General features: G+C 44.2%; 1 protein-coding gene across 1 annotated transcript; it reads right to left on the reverse strand.

Moving 5' to 3' along the window:
* Positions 1–3,570: 3,570 nt before the first annotated feature.
* Positions 3,571–4,789, reverse strand: LOC148874750 (transcription factor MYB1-like). The gene is made up of 3 exons (XM_088967351.1): positions 4,660–4,789; positions 4,390–4,519; positions 3,571–4,270 (listed from the first exon to the last, which is right to left on the reverse strand). The coding sequence occupies exons 1-3, from the start codon at positions 4,787–4,789 to the stop codon at positions 3,571–3,573; spliced, it is 960 nt and encodes a 319-aa protein (XP_088823477.1).
* Positions 4,790–18,162: the final 13,373 nt, after the last annotated feature.

Raw genomic sequence — 18,162 nt, forward strand, 5'->3', positions numbered from 1 at the left:
AATGGGACCTTATTGGATATGGTCTGATCGCTTCTCATACACTAAGAGTTACACACGTCCTTTTGGGGTTACGCATTAGAGATTGCGATTTACGTGCTGAATCGGGTTCCAACCAAATCGGTTCCAAACACTCCATATGAACTCTGGACTGGAAAGAAACCAAATGTCAGACACTTGAAGATTTGGGGTTGTCTAGTACACGTTAAAAGAACGAGTGTAGACAAGTTGGAATCCAAGACCAGCCGTTACCTGTTTGTAGGCTACCAAAAAGGATCTATAGGTTACCTATTCTATGACCCTAGTGAGCAGAAAGTGTTCTGCAGTCGAAATGCATAATTCTTGGAAACCGATTTTATCCTGGACGCCCATCATCAGGAAGTTGTTCTTGATGAGGAGGGATCAGGAGCAGTGGGAGATGTCCCACAAGTTCCAGGTAGTGACCAACCTAGAAGATCCACTCGGGTATCCAGGCCACCAGTCCGTTATGGTTATAACCAGGATAGTTACATGGTGGAAACCTTGACTAGTGAGGAGGATCCTGTGACTTACACGGAAGCTATGTTGGACATAGATTCCCAGAAGTGGGTGGAGGCCATGAGAGCAGAGATGGACTCAATGGAGACCAATGGAGTCTGGACTCTAGTAGATCCACCCTCCGGGGTAAGAGTAATCGGTTACAAATGGATTTACAAGAGGAAGAAGGATCCCGATGGTAGGGTTGAGACCTTCAAAGCTCGTCTAGTGACAAAAGGGTACACTCAGAAAGAGGGCATCGATTACGAGGAAATCTTTTCGCCGGTGGCCATGCTTAAATCCATTAGGATCCTGCTAGCTGTAGCTACATACCATGATTATGAGATTTGACAGATGGATGTCAAAACTGCAATCCTGAATGGAGATCTTACTGAACATATCTATATGCAGCAACCACAGGGCTTCATTGCTGCAGGTCAAGAAAACATGGTATGTAAACTTAATAGATCCATTTATGGACTTAAGAAAGCTTCTAGAAGTTGGAACTTCCATTTGACTCTGCTATCAAATCGTTTGACTTCGAGCAGAATTCGGATGAACCCTGTGTCTACAGGAAGTACAGTGGAGATAAAGTTACCTTCTTGGTTCTGTATATAGATGACATTCTACTCATTGGGAATGATGTAGGAATGTTAACTACGGTGAAAGTATGGCTTTCATAGCAATTCTCCATGAAAGATCTTGGAGAAGCCTCCTATATTCTGGATCTTCGACTCTATAGAGATAGATCGAAGTGGATAATAGATTATCCCAATCTGCTTATATTGACAAAATAGTCAAAAGATACAACATGGAGAATTCCAAGAAAGGAAATGTTCCTTTCAGGCACGGAGTCACTCTCTCCAAAAAGATGTCTCCCAAGACTTCTGAGGAGATTGATGGCATGAAAGACGTTCCCTATGCCTCTGCCATAGGGAGCATCATGTATGCCATGCTGTGCATTCGTCCTAACATTGCTCAGGCAGTGAGTGTAGTAAGCAGATTTCAGGCCAACCCAGGACAAGAGCACTGGACTGCTGTGAAAAACATACTTAAGTACCTTCGAAGGACAAAAGAGTTTTGTCTAATATTCGATGGTAGCTCACTACAGATCCAAGGGTATACAGATGTCGATTTCCAATCAGATCCAGATGATAGAAAGTCTACATCTGGATATGTTTTCACGATAGGATCATGTGCTGTTTGCTGGAAAAGCAACAAACAGGGGTCCACTGCAGACTCCAAGACCGATGTCGAATACATTGCCGCAAGTGAGGCTTTCAAAGAAGCCGTGTGGATGAAGAAGTTCGTTCACGAGTTGGGAGTAGTTCCGTCCAGCACATCACCCATCCCATTGTTGTGTGACAACAATGGAGCCAATGCTCGGGCTAAGGAGCCACGAGCCCATTCGAAGTCAAAGCACATCGAGAGGAAGTACCACGTACTGCGGAAGATTGTTGGTAGAGGGGACGTCCTGATTCAGAAGGTAGCATCAGTGGAAAATGTAGCAGACCCATTGACACAGCCACTATCACAGAAAGTGTTTGATAAACACGTGGAAATCATGGGACTCCGGCTAATACCTGATTGGACCTAAGTGCAAGTGGGAGCTGTTAGACGGTTTTGTATGCCCTTAGCTTCAATCAAGATGATGTACTTTATGAGTTTATTGTAAATAAATAAAAGTGCATATTTAATTCAAGTTCCCTTAGTATGTTTCTGTGTAATACCCTTAAACTAGACACTTAATGAGACTCGTGTTAGTTTAGAATGTTCACAGCCAGTGGGTCGGTATGGGGAGACCTATCCTGACAAAGCTGATACTGTGGTGCCACCAAGTCAGTTGGGGTGGCCTGTCTCAACAGCCAGGGTGAGACCCTAGGCACATACAGTGTAGGATTTATTAAATCTTTGAACTGGACCAGATTTCCAGTATTGCCCTGGACCTTGGAGATTGATGGGCAAAATTGGAAAGTTACACCCGACCCCTAGACTCGATTATGATACTACACTAGGTATCGGATTGGGCTGTCTCTGATGTACCAATTAATTAGATCCTTAGCGGGGGTCAAAACCTAGGTATATTGGGACAGTTTGAGAATTCATCTAAGTGGGTGATCATAGTGACAGAATCAGCCCCTTTGTCGGACAAAGGTAATGATCGGGGATGCATCTCACTAATGAAAACTAAACTGCCGGCAATCGATTTCAATTGTTGAGATTTGTTTTGCAAAATATAACTTATATGAGACATGAAAGTACATATGTTATGGTTTCAAAATGATTTGGAAAATGTTTTAATTCCCGGGATCCATATAAGCAGAGAGTGCAACATTGTTCCTCGCAGCCGAGGGAGAAGTCCTCTCTTGTCGGGCAGTGTATAATCATTATGAGCTGAGAGGTTAAGTGTAAAGCCATTGAGGCTAATACCTGATGGGGCTAGTCTTGCATCTGCCCACAGTCCCTGGGTGTTACAAGGTGACTTGGCCCAGGGACCACTTAGGGTAAATGTTGGGCCCGTAGAGCCCATCGATGGGTTTCAGGGGGTGCAGTGTCCATAACAGTGTATTCGGCCAGGCCTTGTAACAAAGGCTGGGCTGAACCCATGTGGCTGATATGTAAATCAATGTTTGGGTCCCACGCCATACAAGGAAGTCCAACTGGGCAACAGTTTGGAAGGCTAAGTGAATACATAAACTTAAATGGGCCTTAAGCCCATTTTGAATTGGGCCGATTTGTTTAGTCACTTAAAGAGGCGAATTCTAAGATGGATCAGCTGATAGGATTGGGCACAGACCCTATCCACTTAGAGAGTATAAGATCTAAATAAGATTTAGATCTGGAAGCCTCCTAATTAGATTTAGATCTAAATAACTCCTAAGGTTCTACCTAGTGGAGGAAAAGCAATAACTAGAGCCATAGTAGATCCACATGAGGGAAAGCAATTACAATCATATTTGGTGCAAAACAGTGTGAATATCGACCAAGGGCCAAACCTGTAACCACCTCGAGCTTATAACTAACAATCTCGATTTGTTTAAACTATTCTGCTACTGATCAATCGTCTCCGGAATCAAGAAAAGATGCCAGTGATCCAAGGTGCAAAACAGTGTCGTCTCTGGTTTCGACATAATTAATTCGTGTCCAATCCTCCAGCATTACGTCAGTGTAAATGATAGATTGGTCTAAAGATGGACACAACCTGTTGTCGTTGTCACCATTGATCTTTCTCTCTTCTATCATTTCATGATCATCGTGAGGATTCCACAGCTGCGAGAACTCAGAACCATGAAGCTCAGACAGACAGAGATCTCCAACATTGAGATTCATGATGAAATCCAGCGAATTGTCTTCAACAGGAGTAGTGATTGATGACAGCCCATTGCTGCAGGGTTCTGATTCTACTGCTTTCTGGGTCACAAGACTATCAACCATAGGATTGGGAGGAGGAATTACTGCTGCATTAGCGTCATCAATTTCTTCAACTTGATGATGGTCTCGTGGTTGAGTGGGAACAATAAAAATCTTTGTGCACCTTGATGCCTTGGTCCGGACCAAAGTTGTTATCTTTGGTTGGCCTGCAGATAACTCATCAATGGGCTCATTCTTCTCGTTTTCTGATTGCTTTGAGTGCTTGTTATTAGGAGCCGAAGAAGAGCTGGGGTGGTCTCTTTTCCTCTTTCCTAACTTGGTGTTCCAGTAGTTCTTGATTTCATTATCTGTTCTCCCTGGAAGCCTCCCAGCTATCAGAGACCACCTGCAGTAGTGCAGAAAACCAAAGTTCGTTTGAATTAATATTCTGCAAATTATGTATCATGTAGACCAGAAAACTAATAAAATTAAGGGAAATTAAACAAGTTAGACCATCATCATCACCTGTTCCCCAAGAGCTTGTGAAGCCTGAGAATCAGCTCCTCTTCATCGTGGGATATGTTTCCCCTCTTGATATCTGGTCTCAGATAATTCAACCAGCGAAGCCTACAACTCTTGCCACATCTCTTGAGACCTGGAATAATTGGTGAAGTATATTCAGATTTCAGAACACTAGATAGCTGCTGGTATGGTTTTAATTTGTAGACTAACAAAATAACATATATGGCAATAAAGTTAAGAATTTCTTAGTGCATGTCTCATTGATGAACTCACCTGCTTTCTGAGGTAGAGATCTCCAATTTCCCTCACCATGGAGTTTGATGTAATCTATGAGTATTTGATCTTCAACAACACTCCAAGCTCCTCTATTCAAGCCTTCTTTGGAACAGCAGGGTCTTCCCATCTGGAGGGACCGTACTGCAGAGTTTTAGAGAGACCTAGCTAGCAATCACCCTACTCTAACATGTCTGTGTTATGTCTATGTCGTTCCTGTTGCATTTTAATGGATTTATAAGTGGGTTTACTTTTGATTGAAGGAATGAGATGTGAAGAGATATTGTTGTTTAGTTTACTTCTACTTAAACATTTACTACCACCCATAAACCAAATAAAACCTCCAACCTTCTCACTCTTTCTCAGTAGTCAGTAGTCAGTACTAGTCATTAATTTATAATTTTTAGGTGAAAATCAAGATTAATCTTAAGTATGACACCAGTGACCAGGCCAGTAGATTGGTGTAGGGCCACCAAGCGATGGGTCCTACTTCTGTTGGATCAATTAGACCAAAGTCGTTGTTCTTAGAGCATTTATTACAACCATTTGATGATTTTACTAACTTAATTATGTGATACACATGGGGATTCAAATTTCTAATGATGAAGATCTATTTTGACACAACCAATTAATATTTTAGTAGGAACCATTTAATGGTGGATTAATAGACATTTAATAAGCTAACTGGCTATAGAACATGGTTTTTGAATTAACAGTCGAACCGTTTGGCCTGAAAATCATCTAGGGCAACCGGTTTTGTTTTACCCTAAACCTAATCCTTAATCAAAAACCGTTGAATCAATTAATGATCTATTGATCCAATTGATCAAACTGTTGATCTGTTCGACCCATTCAACGATTTTTAATCATTTTTTATTTTAATTATTATTTTAACTTTTTATTAAAGTAGGTCATTCATTCAAATCAAACAATCGAATCATCTACTTGAAAACCAGTGGCCGAAATGATTCCATTCCAAGTCATTTTTCAAAACATTGCTCTAGACCCACCATCTGTGTTCTTGTATCTGCAGACTCAAGTGGCAAGTTGTTTATAAAGTACGAGACCCAAGCTACTTCGTATTTTACTTCGCAGCACCCAAGAAAGTTGGAAAATATATATATATATATATATATATATATATATATATATATATATATATATATATATATATGTCTAATTTAAGAGCCAATAAGAGTGATAAACACGGTAGTGTGCTCATCCAATGGTTAACTTCACTAAATGAAATCGATCGCGCTCATTGGGTTATCAATTAAATTATAATATTTCAAGTGTTCCACCATTGGTCTACGTAATATTTTTGGCACTAAAGGCAGCGGTTTCGTCACGACAAAACAAAACAGTGAGTGAGCCATTTGGATTCTTGGAGTGTCCGACAAAACAGCAAAGGCTATGGTCGACCGGAGTGAGTGCCATTGCGGTTTTGATTTGTTTATTTTGTACTATAGCGCACAGCCTCATGGACTTTTATGATTCGTATTTCTACAGGATTTGTGAATCCTGGAATTTTGTCAAAATCATTTTTTGACGCTAATTAAATGACTATTTTGAATCATAGATTATGGCAGAAAGGCAATTTAATGCAACGCGATCTGATTTCTCCCTGTTGGAGGTTGATCTGACTTCCAATCGGATGATGAGATAGGTGAATCTGCAAAATAGAATCAGAGAATCCGGGGTGGTTAACTCGGCGAGGTCGTTCCGATCCTTAGTTTAGCAAGCTTGTTATGAGCTGAAAAAAAATGTTAAGAGTATTGAGAGTTAGAGAGCAGAGAAATCACGCGTACCTTGAGCCATCGGGGGTGGAGCCTTTATATAGTTGAGTCCTCGCGGGTTTCGCGGATCGGTTCCAGGATCTTCATCGCGATGAGATCCATTTCCGTGTTAATTGAGGGATAACGTTGTCAACTGATAAGGCTTATCAATTCCACCCAAATCGAACGGGGAGGAGATAATGCTATCTATTACGCGGCGTGATCCCGTGAGGTTCGGAATCCGTTGGAGGGAATTTTGGGATCACCACGTAGTGATCTGAAGTTGGTATCCCCGAGCTGATGCTTTTAGGTTCCAAACTGAGTTGAATGTTGAAGTGCTTTGGGATCGAAGTGATCCTGTTGCGATCTGGTACCGAGGTGATCTCGTCCCGAGGTGACTTTGTCCCGAGGTCACCTTATCCCGAGGTGGTTGAATATCCAAACTCGATCTATTGCGGACTAATCATGTCAGGCTGAGTTGTCATCTCTCGGTTAGGCCGTGTCCACGTGTCCCCTCTTTACTAGGTCAGGCCAAATCACCCTTCATCAATTGCCCCCCACGCCCCGAGCCAGGGATCCTAACCCAGTGCGGGGAGTTCATGACGGTCCAAGTGAATTTGGCCCAAGGTCCAGGCGGCTTTTTGGGTGAATCGCTGGTCGGACCTGTTCGGCTACCCGACTCAACCAAGAATAACCCAAGTCGCATATGGTCTACGTGTGGATGTCACGCAATCTATAAACTCCACGGATGTCACGCGATATATAAACTCAACGGATGTAAAAAAACACACTAAACCGATTTCAACCTCGGGGGTCGCGCAGCTGGTTTTCCTGGGAGTCGTTGGATTGCTTCGACCTTGACCGTTGATTCTCGGACATAGCGGCTATAAATATGGGGCCCAAAACTCATTTGCTTTGTGACAAATTCGATAGCCTTCGATCTGTAGCCGCATTCAAGTTCCTTAGCTCGGTTACTCCAATTCGGTGTCTTCTTTCAGTTCGGTCTCTCCTTGGTGAGTCTTCCCTAGCTCTCCTTTTTTATTTAGTTGCCATTTCCATGTCTAGTTTTAGCTTTGATAGTCTCCTAGATGAGAGTGGTGATTCCGCTGGGGCCGAGCTAGGTACCTCGGCTCAGGTCGTAGATCGCCACACCGAAGAAGCTACTTCGGGTTGAGAAGCGGTCTGCAGTCCTCCTGAGGTGGAATCACCCCGGGAGGCCTGAGAGGCCTCAGGTGGTCTAGTTTCCACCTCGCACCGCGGTCGGTAGCTAGATAACTTTGGCCTGAGAGGCCTCAGCTGCCAAAAGACCTCACGTTGAGTCTCTACCAACTACTGATCCGGAGCCTGAGCTGCCAACGTCTGCCGATAAACCTCCTATGATCGACCTAATCAAGGAGGAATCAGGGAAACCCTCCTCACCCCGCGCACATGAGAAGGCTGTATCTTCATAGACCACCCCTGCTGGTGCTGTTGTTGCATCTTCAGGCAGCAAGGGAGTAGTTCGGAGCATCTTGACTCTGAAATACGACCTTCTCAAGAGCAAGAGCGTGCTATACGCGGAGGAGGTTGCTAACTGGGTTGAGTTGTCGGTCGCTCAGCTCAGAGCACGAGCAGCTACCCAATGCATGGTGGTAAGTTTCTGTCTTGACTTCTTTGGTTTTATACTTTACCTTCTCTTGCACTAACTCTTGTTCTCTTCTCTTGGCAAGTGAACTCCGCTATACACGCCCTAACTTTCTAGTCTGAGGTGCATCTGAAGCGGGCTCTTGCAGTTGAATCTTCATCTCATGAGGCTCATGCTGAGCTAGATTTAGCTCGTAGCGAAGTCAACCAGCTGAAGAAGGATGCGCGGGCTAAAAAGGAGCTGATAACACTATTGATGTCCGAGAAGGAGGAGATCGTGGGGCAAAAGGCGGCGTTGAAGAGGGAGGTAGAGAACCTCGAGGCCCTTGTAAAGGAGCGAATTGAGATACTCCTTCAAGTAGTGGAGGAGGCTAAGACTAAGGCCGTCGAGGATACAAGACCTCGAAGGAGTTCCGTGGAGAACTTATCGAGGCAGGGACGAAAGGCTATCGTAAGGGCTTCAAGCTCAGTAGGTGGCTGACCCAACGTGAACTCCCTTAGCTTGACTTGAGTGGTATTACTACTTCGAGGGTCACAGATGAAATGGTTGTCAAAGTTGCTGAAGATCTAGACTCCAAGGCAGAAAGTGATAGCAAACCGCTCGACAACATCGAAGAGACCGGTACTGACGAGAGTATGGACCCTCTTGTTAAGGCCTTGGACAAGGGCGAAGAACATCGAGACAAATAGACTCCTTTTCATCTTCTATATTGTATACCCCGAGCCTCCGAACTCGGTCTATAGTGAACTTTTTCTTCTTCTTTTTTTGTACTGAACTCTTACATTAATGAAATACACTTTTTTTTACTTATCTTTTTGTTCAAAAGTGTTCTAAGTGCAAATAACTCCCGAACTGGAGAAGTAACCAAGTAGGAGTAGATGTGGCGGTTACCCTAAACTGTCGAGCTACCGAGCTGGACAACAAGTAAGGATAACCAAAAATAGAATTTTCCCAAGTGGAGGTTACCCCGAACTGCCGATCTGGACTACTAGTAAGGGTAACTTCGCATAATGTACGTCGAGGTGAGTAGACATTGTAGGATATATACCCGACCTGCCTACACACGGGCTACTCGCTTAGATGTCGGTTGTCCCTTTGTGCTAATGGGTCCAACCTATTATTATATGCCGAACTGGGCTAGATGTCGTAGTGTTTATACCCGAACTGTCTATGCCTTAGGCGTGGGGGATGATTTGGCTATGCCAAAGAGGTGACTAGGACTTGTCTGCCCATGCCAAGGAGACGATCAGGACTTATCTACCCATGCTTGCCCGTTTGCTTGGGGGTGTGCCACCGAGGTGAAGTTTTGTTGTATTCCCATCTCGGCACACCAATTTTGGAACTTGATATCCTCAAACTATTTTCCATTGTCGGAGATGAGTACCTGAGGTAGCCCAAAGCGATATACTATATTCCTCCAAAATAAATTTTGCATGTTGCGAGTTGTGATTGTCATTAGGGGTTCCGCTACCACCCACTTCATGAAATAATCCACTGCCACCACCAAGAATCTCCTCTGTTCTGTTGTTGGCGGGAATGGGCCAAGAATGTCGATTCCCCACTATGTGAAGGGCGACGGGCTGGTGAGGTATTTGAGGTCGACAGTAGGTTGGTGGTGGATGTTAGCGTGCCTCTAACACTTGTCGCACTTCTTGACGAGCTCAAGTGCGTTTGCCTTCATTGTGGGCCAATAGTACCCTTGTTGCAACGCTTTTTGGGCAAGAGCCCTGCCACCCAAGTGTCCACCACACAAGCCCTCATGGGTGTCGCGGAGAACAAGCTCAGCCTCTGAGGGTCGCAAGAGCGCAAGTAGAGAAGCGTAAAATATCTCCGGTACAGTTGTCTGTCTATAATGACGTACTTAGCTGACTGGCACTCTACCCTTCGAGCCGCATTGCGATCTGCAGGGAGGGTCCCATGAAGCAGATATCTCGCGATTCGGTCAATCCATCTTGCTCTGCTTGTACTATAAGAGCGACCTCTCCTACCCCCCCCCCCCCCCGAGAATGCTAAGCCGAGGTTGGTCCTCTATGTACACGGTCCGCATGGTGTTGCTGCTTGTGCTGGATAACCGGGACAAGGCATCGGCCTTAGCATTCTCGGATCTCAGGATTTTTCAGATGAAATAGGATATGAGGCCGCGTAGAACCTCTTTAACCTTGGCCAAAAAAGCGGCCATGGTGGGGTCTCAGGCTTCATATTCATCGTTGACCTGGTTGACCACGAGCTGGGAGTCACTGCAGATGATGAGGTGTTTAGGTTTTACTTCCTTCGCTAAAGTGAGCCTGGCTACTATGTCTCGTACTCTGCTTCATTGTTGGACGCTTCGAACCCAAATCGGAGCGCGTATTCCAGTTTCACCCCGCTTGGACCGTACTAAATTATGCTCGTTTCGCTTCCTTGCTGGTTGGACAAGCCGTCGACATGGAGGATATATGGATCCTCGTCTCAGGTCGCACCTGATCTAACCAAAATAGGTGCCACGCTGGTTGATGCTTCCTTCATGTGCTCGAGCTCGGCCAGCTCGGGGTCGTGGTGTTGAATGTGCATTCTGCCACGAAATCAGCTAAGGCTTGGGCCTTAATTGCCGTCCGAGGTTCATACCAGATGTCGTACTCACTGAGTTCGATGGCCCATTTCGTCAGTCTTCCAGACACCTCAGGCTTGAGCAGGATCTGCCTCAGAGGCTTGTTGGTGAGGATGACGATGTTGTGGGCTTGGAAGTAGGGACGAAGCTTCCGAGCTATTGTGACCAGCGCGTATGCCAGCTTCTCGATCTCAGGATACCTTGTCTCCGCATCCTGCAAAACCTTGCTAACATAGTAGATGGGTCGTTGGACTCGATCTACCTCTTTTATCAGTACCGAGCTTACTACCTCGTCACTCGCGGAGAGGTACATCTTTAAAATATCTCTCTCCTCGGGTCGGGTCAGAACCGGGATACTAGCTTGGTATTTTTTCAGCTCGTCGAAGGTGAGCTGACACTCCATGGTCCATTCGAAGTCCTTACTTTTCTTTATGGCCTTAAAGAAAGACAAGCAACGACCTGCCGACTTAGATATGAAGTGGCTATCCTGCCATTCAGTCTCTGAACCTCCTTTAGTTTGTGAGGTGGTCTCATATCTAAGATGGCTTTTATCTTTTCTGGATTGGCTTCGATGCCACGTCGGTTTACTATGTAGCACAAGAATTTGCCCGAGGTGATGCCGAAGACACATTTGTTGGGGTTTAACCTCATGTTGTATTTTCGTAAATTTTCGAAAACATTTTGCAAGTCATTCAATAGAAACTTTGAAAATTGGGTCTTAACGACCATATCATCTACATAGCATTCAACTTTGTTGCCGATTAATGACTCAAAAATCCTATTTACAAGTCTTTAAAAGGTCGCCCCGACATTTTTTAGACCGAAGGGCATAACCTTATAACAGTACAGTCCGAGCTCGGTTATGAAGGTCATTTTTTCCTCATCAGCAGGGTCCATTCTGATCTAGTTGTAACCCAAGTAAACATCCAGAAAGCTCAGCAACTCATGCCCTAAGGTCACATCTAATAGGCGGTCGATCTTGGGCAATGGGAAGCAGTCCTTTGGGCAGGCTCTGTTCAGATCGGTATAATCGACACACATGCGCCATTTACCATTTGCCTCTTTTACCAGAACTAGATTGGCTACCCAGCTCGGGTAATGGACCTCCCTGATGAAGTCTGCAGCCAAGAGCTTCCCTACCTCCTCGTCAACTATCCTCTAGTGCTCTAGGGCGAGGTTACATTTTTTTTCTGTCTAACGGGCCAGACTAAGGGATCAATATTCAGTTTATGAGTTAGGACTTTTGAATCTATGCCGAGCATTTCTACCATGGACCATGCAAATACATCTAAATTTTCAAGTAAAAAACTTACCAATTGAGAGCGAAGCGGTTCCTCGATCGAAGCGTCGATCTGGAGTTAGTCGGATCATCTATTGAGACCAGGATGTGAATTGTCTCTTTTGTTGGTGTAGCTCGCTCCTCGACATACTCCGTAGGTCACTAGCATGGCTTTCCACTTGAGGGCGGCAACATAGCATTTGCGAGATTCGAGCTGGTCGCCTCGCACCACCCCTACTCCATAGTCCGTAGGGAACTTCATTGCCAAGTAGTAGGTGGATACTACCGCACATATGGTATGCGTAATGAGCCAACCTACTATGCCATTGTACGGGGAGGGAGTTGCAACCACTAAAAATGTATGCTCAAACCTTGCAATGTTTGGCCACGTGCCATCCTCTATGGGTATTGAGACTCGTCCTAGAGGTCTGACCTCCTCACCGTTGAATCCTACCAAGGGAGTGTCTGTTGGCTTTAGATTGCTCGTCTAGAGCTACAGTTTGTCGAAGGATCTTTGAACAGGATGTCGGCCGAGCTACTTGAATCCACTAGGACGCGCTTAACTTCGAAATCATTTATCCCCAATTTTATTACCAAAGCGTCATCGTAAGGATCTTGGATCCCGCACGCATCATCTTCCGTGAAGTAGATGGGGTTTTCGAGTCTGGGTTGTTTCGGCGGATTCTGCTCCTCGTTCTCCAATTCGCAAATTGAAGCTCGACCTACAGCCGAGGTGCAGCTTGCGATGATGGACCCGCTAGTAATCATGTTGATTACTCTGTGGATCAAACTTTCTTCGGGCAACTGCCACGACGGCTGCTCACTCTGTCTACTGCTGGACTCGGGGGTGTTTCTTCTCTGGTCCCCCTACTGGTCTGTTTGGCAATCTGCCTGATTCCTGTCTTCTCTTTGTATGAAGTTTTATAGATATCCGCGACGGATGAGCTCCTCGATCTCATCACGGAGGTTCCTACACTTCTCTATACTATGTCCATGGTCTTTGTGGAAGTGACAATAGACATTTTTGTTTTTCATTGCGGGATCTCCCCTCAACCGAGGTGGCCACTTCACATAGGAGGAGTCTTTGATCGCCATCAAGATCTCTCCTCGCTTCGTGTTGAGGAGTGTGTAGTTCATCCTTTCAATGGGTGGAGTTCTGGAACGCTGACCTGACTTATGAGATCGCGAAGGAGATAGGCTCCCAGACTTGTTTCCTCCCCTGGTCGGGGACTTGCTCTTTTTTCTCTTGTTCACGTCGTTGCCTGCGTTGTCACCTTCCCTTTTTCTCTTTTCTATTGGATTTTCAGTCCTTTGATTCATCTCTTCCCCAGTCCCGATGAACTGATTGGCGATTTTGAAGAATTCTTGGGACCTCGGGCACATCTTGCCAGTGATGAAGTGTGAGGTGAACAACTCTACGAACTGCGCCCAACCTCTGATTGTTCCTGGCGCGAGGTTCCGGTAACATGTGCGAGCTACTCCTTTGAATGTGGTGGAGAAAGCCAGGCACATGTAGGACTCGTTAGCCCCAGCCAGCATCTGGGACTGAAAAGAGTCTACATGGTCGTTTGGATCAAAAGATCCACCATACTTGTCGAGAGGAGGCATTTTGAAGTCCTTCGGCATCGGGGTTGCCAGGAGCTCGGAGGACAGAGGGGACAAGCCGGAGAGGAGAGGAGCTATCTTTGTTGCTACTGAGCTCGCCTCCTGTTTACCTTTCACTTGTTCTTGCTGGTTGGGCCTTGGGAGCTGACTATTCTGGACTGAGGTTCGGCGTGCCTTGCGACACCTTCGCTGCTGCTTTGTCAGCTCCGCATTGGTGCTGCTTACCTCTGTGTGGTTGGGTACTGTTCTACCGCGGGGTGGCTCTTGATTTTCTGGATGTAGAGGCTGAACGCCACGGATGGAAGGGCCTTGCCTTGAGTTCATGGCCAGAACCCCGAACCGGTTACCTGCTAGCGGACCTTCTTGATGCGAATGCTGGGGTAAAATGGCCCTGGTGGGCTGAGTGTCTCATGATCTGTTTCTTACGTTGCCCTGTGAAGTGGGCGGAGTGACCTACCCGCCTCTCCTATAGTGAGGTGAGACTTGGCTTCTGAGAGGAAGTGGAACTTGGGAAGTTTCCTCTCCTCGGCGGGGAGAACGAGTGCTCTGCACACGAGGTCAATTCTGTTGTACTATTGGGTGTCGGGTTGGAACCGGCTTCTGGTTTTTCTGCAATGGAGGGAACTGCTGCTGATAGAACTGATAGAAAACTTGTTGCTAATAGTGCTGGAATTGTTGGACCTGTTGCATTTGGACCTAAATGGCCCAAACGCAGTGTACCAGGTCATCGAACTGGGATTGCCTAACTCCAAAGGGAACCACAGATGGTTCAGCAAAGGTCGCACCAACTACAGGGGGGAGTGGTGCGTTTACCTGTGTAGTCGCTTGGGGCATGGTCAATGTTGGGACCCCCGCCGCAGTAAGCGGTATGGTGAACTGACCGATGCAGATGGATGGGAACTGAGGCTACCCCCTGGAGACGTTCATTTCAGTGCTCTATCCGGCGTTGCTAGAATATGCCATGGATTTCTGAATTGTTGATGGTGGAAAAGGCTTTTTTTGTAGCGTTTCTCATAGACAACGCCAAATGATGTAACATGATCTTACTGCTCCCTGCTGGAGGTTGATGTGGCTTCCAGTTGGACGACGAGCTAGGTGGATCTACAAAATAGGATTAGAGAACCCGGGGTGGCTAATCCGGCGAGGTCGCCTCGATGCTTAAGTTAGCAAGCTTGTTGCGAGCTGAAAGAATGAGAGTATTGAGAGCTAGAGAGCAGAGAAATCACGCATACCTTGAGCCACCGGGGGTGGAGCCTTTATATAGTTGAGTCCTCGCGGGTTTCGCGAATCGGTTTTGGGATCTTCATCACAATGAGATCCGTTTCTGCGTTAATTGAGGGATAACGTTGTCAACTGATAAGGCGTATCAATTCTGCCCAAATCGGGCGGGGAGGAGATAATGCTAGCTGTTACGCGGCGTGATCCAGTGAGGTTTGGAATCCGTTGGAGGGATTTTTGGGATCACTGCATAGTGATCTGAAGTCGATATCCCCGAGCTGATGTTTTTAGGTTCTGAACTGAGTTGAATACCAAAGTGGCTTGTGATCGAAGTGATCCTACTGCGATCTAGTACCGAGGTGATCTCGTCCTGAGGTGACCTAGTCCCGAGGTCACATTATCCCGAGGTGGTTGAATATTCGAACTCGATCTATTGCGGACTGGTCATGTCAGGCTGAGTTGTCATCTCTTGGTCATGTCATGTTCACGTGTCCCCTCTTTACTAGGTTGGGCCAAATCACCCTTCATCACTATTGTTAGGAAAAAACACCTATGTTAGAAAAATTGTTGATGGTTACGTTATAGAACCTATTGGACTTTAATCTCACTATATCTTATATCTTTAAGGAGTGTAAAAAGATATAGAGAGGGGAGTATAGAGATTTGCTATTGTGCAATACGTGTGCATAATTATGGCGCAATGAGGCATTTTAGACGGGCACTTTGTCCACACTAGTTAGGTAGAGCTAATTTTTTTATGCAATGACGTGTTTTGCAAAGAAAAAATCCAAAAACTATAATTTTATAGAATTTGCAAATGCAAACATTGCAATTTCCAAAATCGCAAGTCATAGACTTTGCGATTTGCAAAATCTCAAATCACTGTCTATGGATTTTTCATAAATGCCTTTGGTTTTGATCCACACATAAGGGTGTGTTTGGTTTGAAAGTTGAACCATGGCCATGGACGTTTTAAGTTATTCCAATGGTCATGACTTAATCAGGTGTGATCAAGGGACAACATTTAAATGTCAACAATCACTAACCGCTCATTATACTGAGAACAATCACAAAGTTTGAAATTATAAATGTTAACGGTCACTAACCGTTAACTAACTAAGAACAATAAAAAAGATGTGAACAAATCCAAATTATACATAACTTTTTATCACTTTTGACTCAAAACCATTGTCTCTCAATTTGATTGCTACTGTCTCACACGGAAGATTTCTTTAGAGATTCTTCAACTTTGTTAATTGTAATTTCTCATCCAAGGCTCTGCTATATTCAGAGAAAAAAATTATCCATAACCCAACAACAAACTCAATGAAATTTAGTGGGGGCAAATAACGTTCTAAAGATTGTATCTTTAGATACACTTCAAAGTTTATCCACCAATTTTGGTGACCCCAATTCCTAATAGAACCATTGAATTATAACTGAATGTTGAGATGGCATGCTACAGCTAATTCCATTAACAAATGGGTTCCACTCAAAACTTCCCACCCATTAATGGGTGGGTCCCACACAAAACTACACGTCACCACCTCTGACTTCCAAAATGAAAAGAAAAGAAATAAATGACCTTCGATTGTCTTTTTCATCGGCCCCAACTGTTGTAGAAGAACCCTAAATCCAATACTTTACCAAAGAACTGAATACAAGGGTGGAAGAAATGGAAGGGTCTTACTCATCGGTTTCAAGTCATTGATCCTGGAGTTTCGACTACGAAGGGCAACCTGTATTCTATCATGCACCATGGGCGAAAAGCTTCTATCTATGGGTGTCCACGATACAAGGTTAATTTTTTATAAATTATTTATTTGACTTTTTATTGGTTATTTGTTATATATTTTACTTACTGTAGTTGATATGAATTGGATTATAATTGTAGGAAAATGGATGTGATTTGTTATATATTTCTTTCTAAGTGGCACAACAATGAGAAGTTTCCAATAGGCCAACTGAGGTGATTTTGGAACTTATTCGGGGCAGAGGTCATTAATTAAGGAAATTGAAGAATTGATGACGATGTACACAAACCAGAGATCCAACACGGGATAGTAGATGGCTTTGTCTCGAACGAGCTCAAAGAACCGAGAAAAGAAGTTGCACATGGAGACAAAACAAGTTTTCATCAAATGTATAGTGACTTGGGTTTTCTGTTTGCCTTTTTTTTAAATTTTATATTTGTATGTTTCTAGTGGTAGGGCAGCAATTTGACGCATCTGAATGAAATGGTTGTTAAATTTATGGACAATGTTATGTTTAATTGGTGTTTCCTATTTTGTTTTTTTTTTTTTTCTCCCTTAACATGATGTACAATGGGATTTATGACAAAGGAAATCCAAACCATTTTTTATCTAAGTCGATTCATGTTGCTGCCAAATATAAGGCCGAGAGCAATAAGGGGATTTTGAAGGTTTCCGAGACCAATAGGTCTAATCTATAAATAAGAGAAGAGCACATGTCAGAAGCCTCGAGTGTTATTGATCAAGATAGCCGAGTGCTTATAAGGGGTCAGATCAGGCAAGAGACAAGCTTAGTCCTTAATAGCCAATAATGATTCTGTTGGCATTCTGAATGTATGTGCTTACCATGAGATGAGAACCCCCTTTTATAACAAACATTGCCTTAGGAGTGGTTGGAAGCAGTTGGTGATGTGCGGCTAGGATTTGATCTGGCTTATGCCATGTGGTGTGATCTTGTTAGACAGTGTATACCCTTAACTTCAATCAGAATGATGTACATTATGACATTTAATGTAAATGAATAAAATATATATTTGATTTGTATTATCATTGTGTGTTTCTGTGTAATACCCTTAAACTGGACATATATGAGACTCATGTTAATTTAGAATCTTCACAGTCGTAGGATAAATCTCGGGACATTTATCTTGCCAAGGCTGACACTAATGTGCCGCCAAGTTTGTTGGGGTGACTTGTCTCAATTGCCAGGTTGAAACCTGAGGTACATGCATTGTGGGTCTTAATTTCCGCCAAATATAATATATAGTTTCAAAATGTTTGCAAAATGTTTTAATTCCCGGGATCCATGTGTATAGAGAGTGCAGCAATGTACCATGCAGTCGAGGGAGAGGTCCACTCTTGTCGGATAGTGTTTGATCATTATGGGCTGAGATGTTAAGTGTAAGACTATTGAGGGTAATACCTGATGGGCTAAACATGGGTATGTTGGGACAGTCTAAGAATTTATCTGAATGGGTGATCATAGTGACAGGATCAGCCCCTTTGTCAGACAAAGGTAATGATCAGGGATACACTCTCACTGATGGAAACCAAGAATGCTGGCAGCCGATTTCAATCGTTGAGATTTGTTTTGCAAAGTATATTTTGTATGAGATATAAAAGTATATATATATTATGGTTTCTAAAAGGTTTGCAAAAAGGTT

The sequence above is a fragment of the Nelumbo lutea genome, chromosome 1 (genome assembly GCF_056320005.1).
Source record: "Nelumbo lutea isolate HS-2025 chromosome 1, American lotus-T2T, whole genome shotgun sequence".
Taxonomy (NCBI): domain Eukaryota; kingdom Viridiplantae; phylum Streptophyta; class Magnoliopsida; order Proteales; family Nelumbonaceae; genus Nelumbo; species Nelumbo lutea.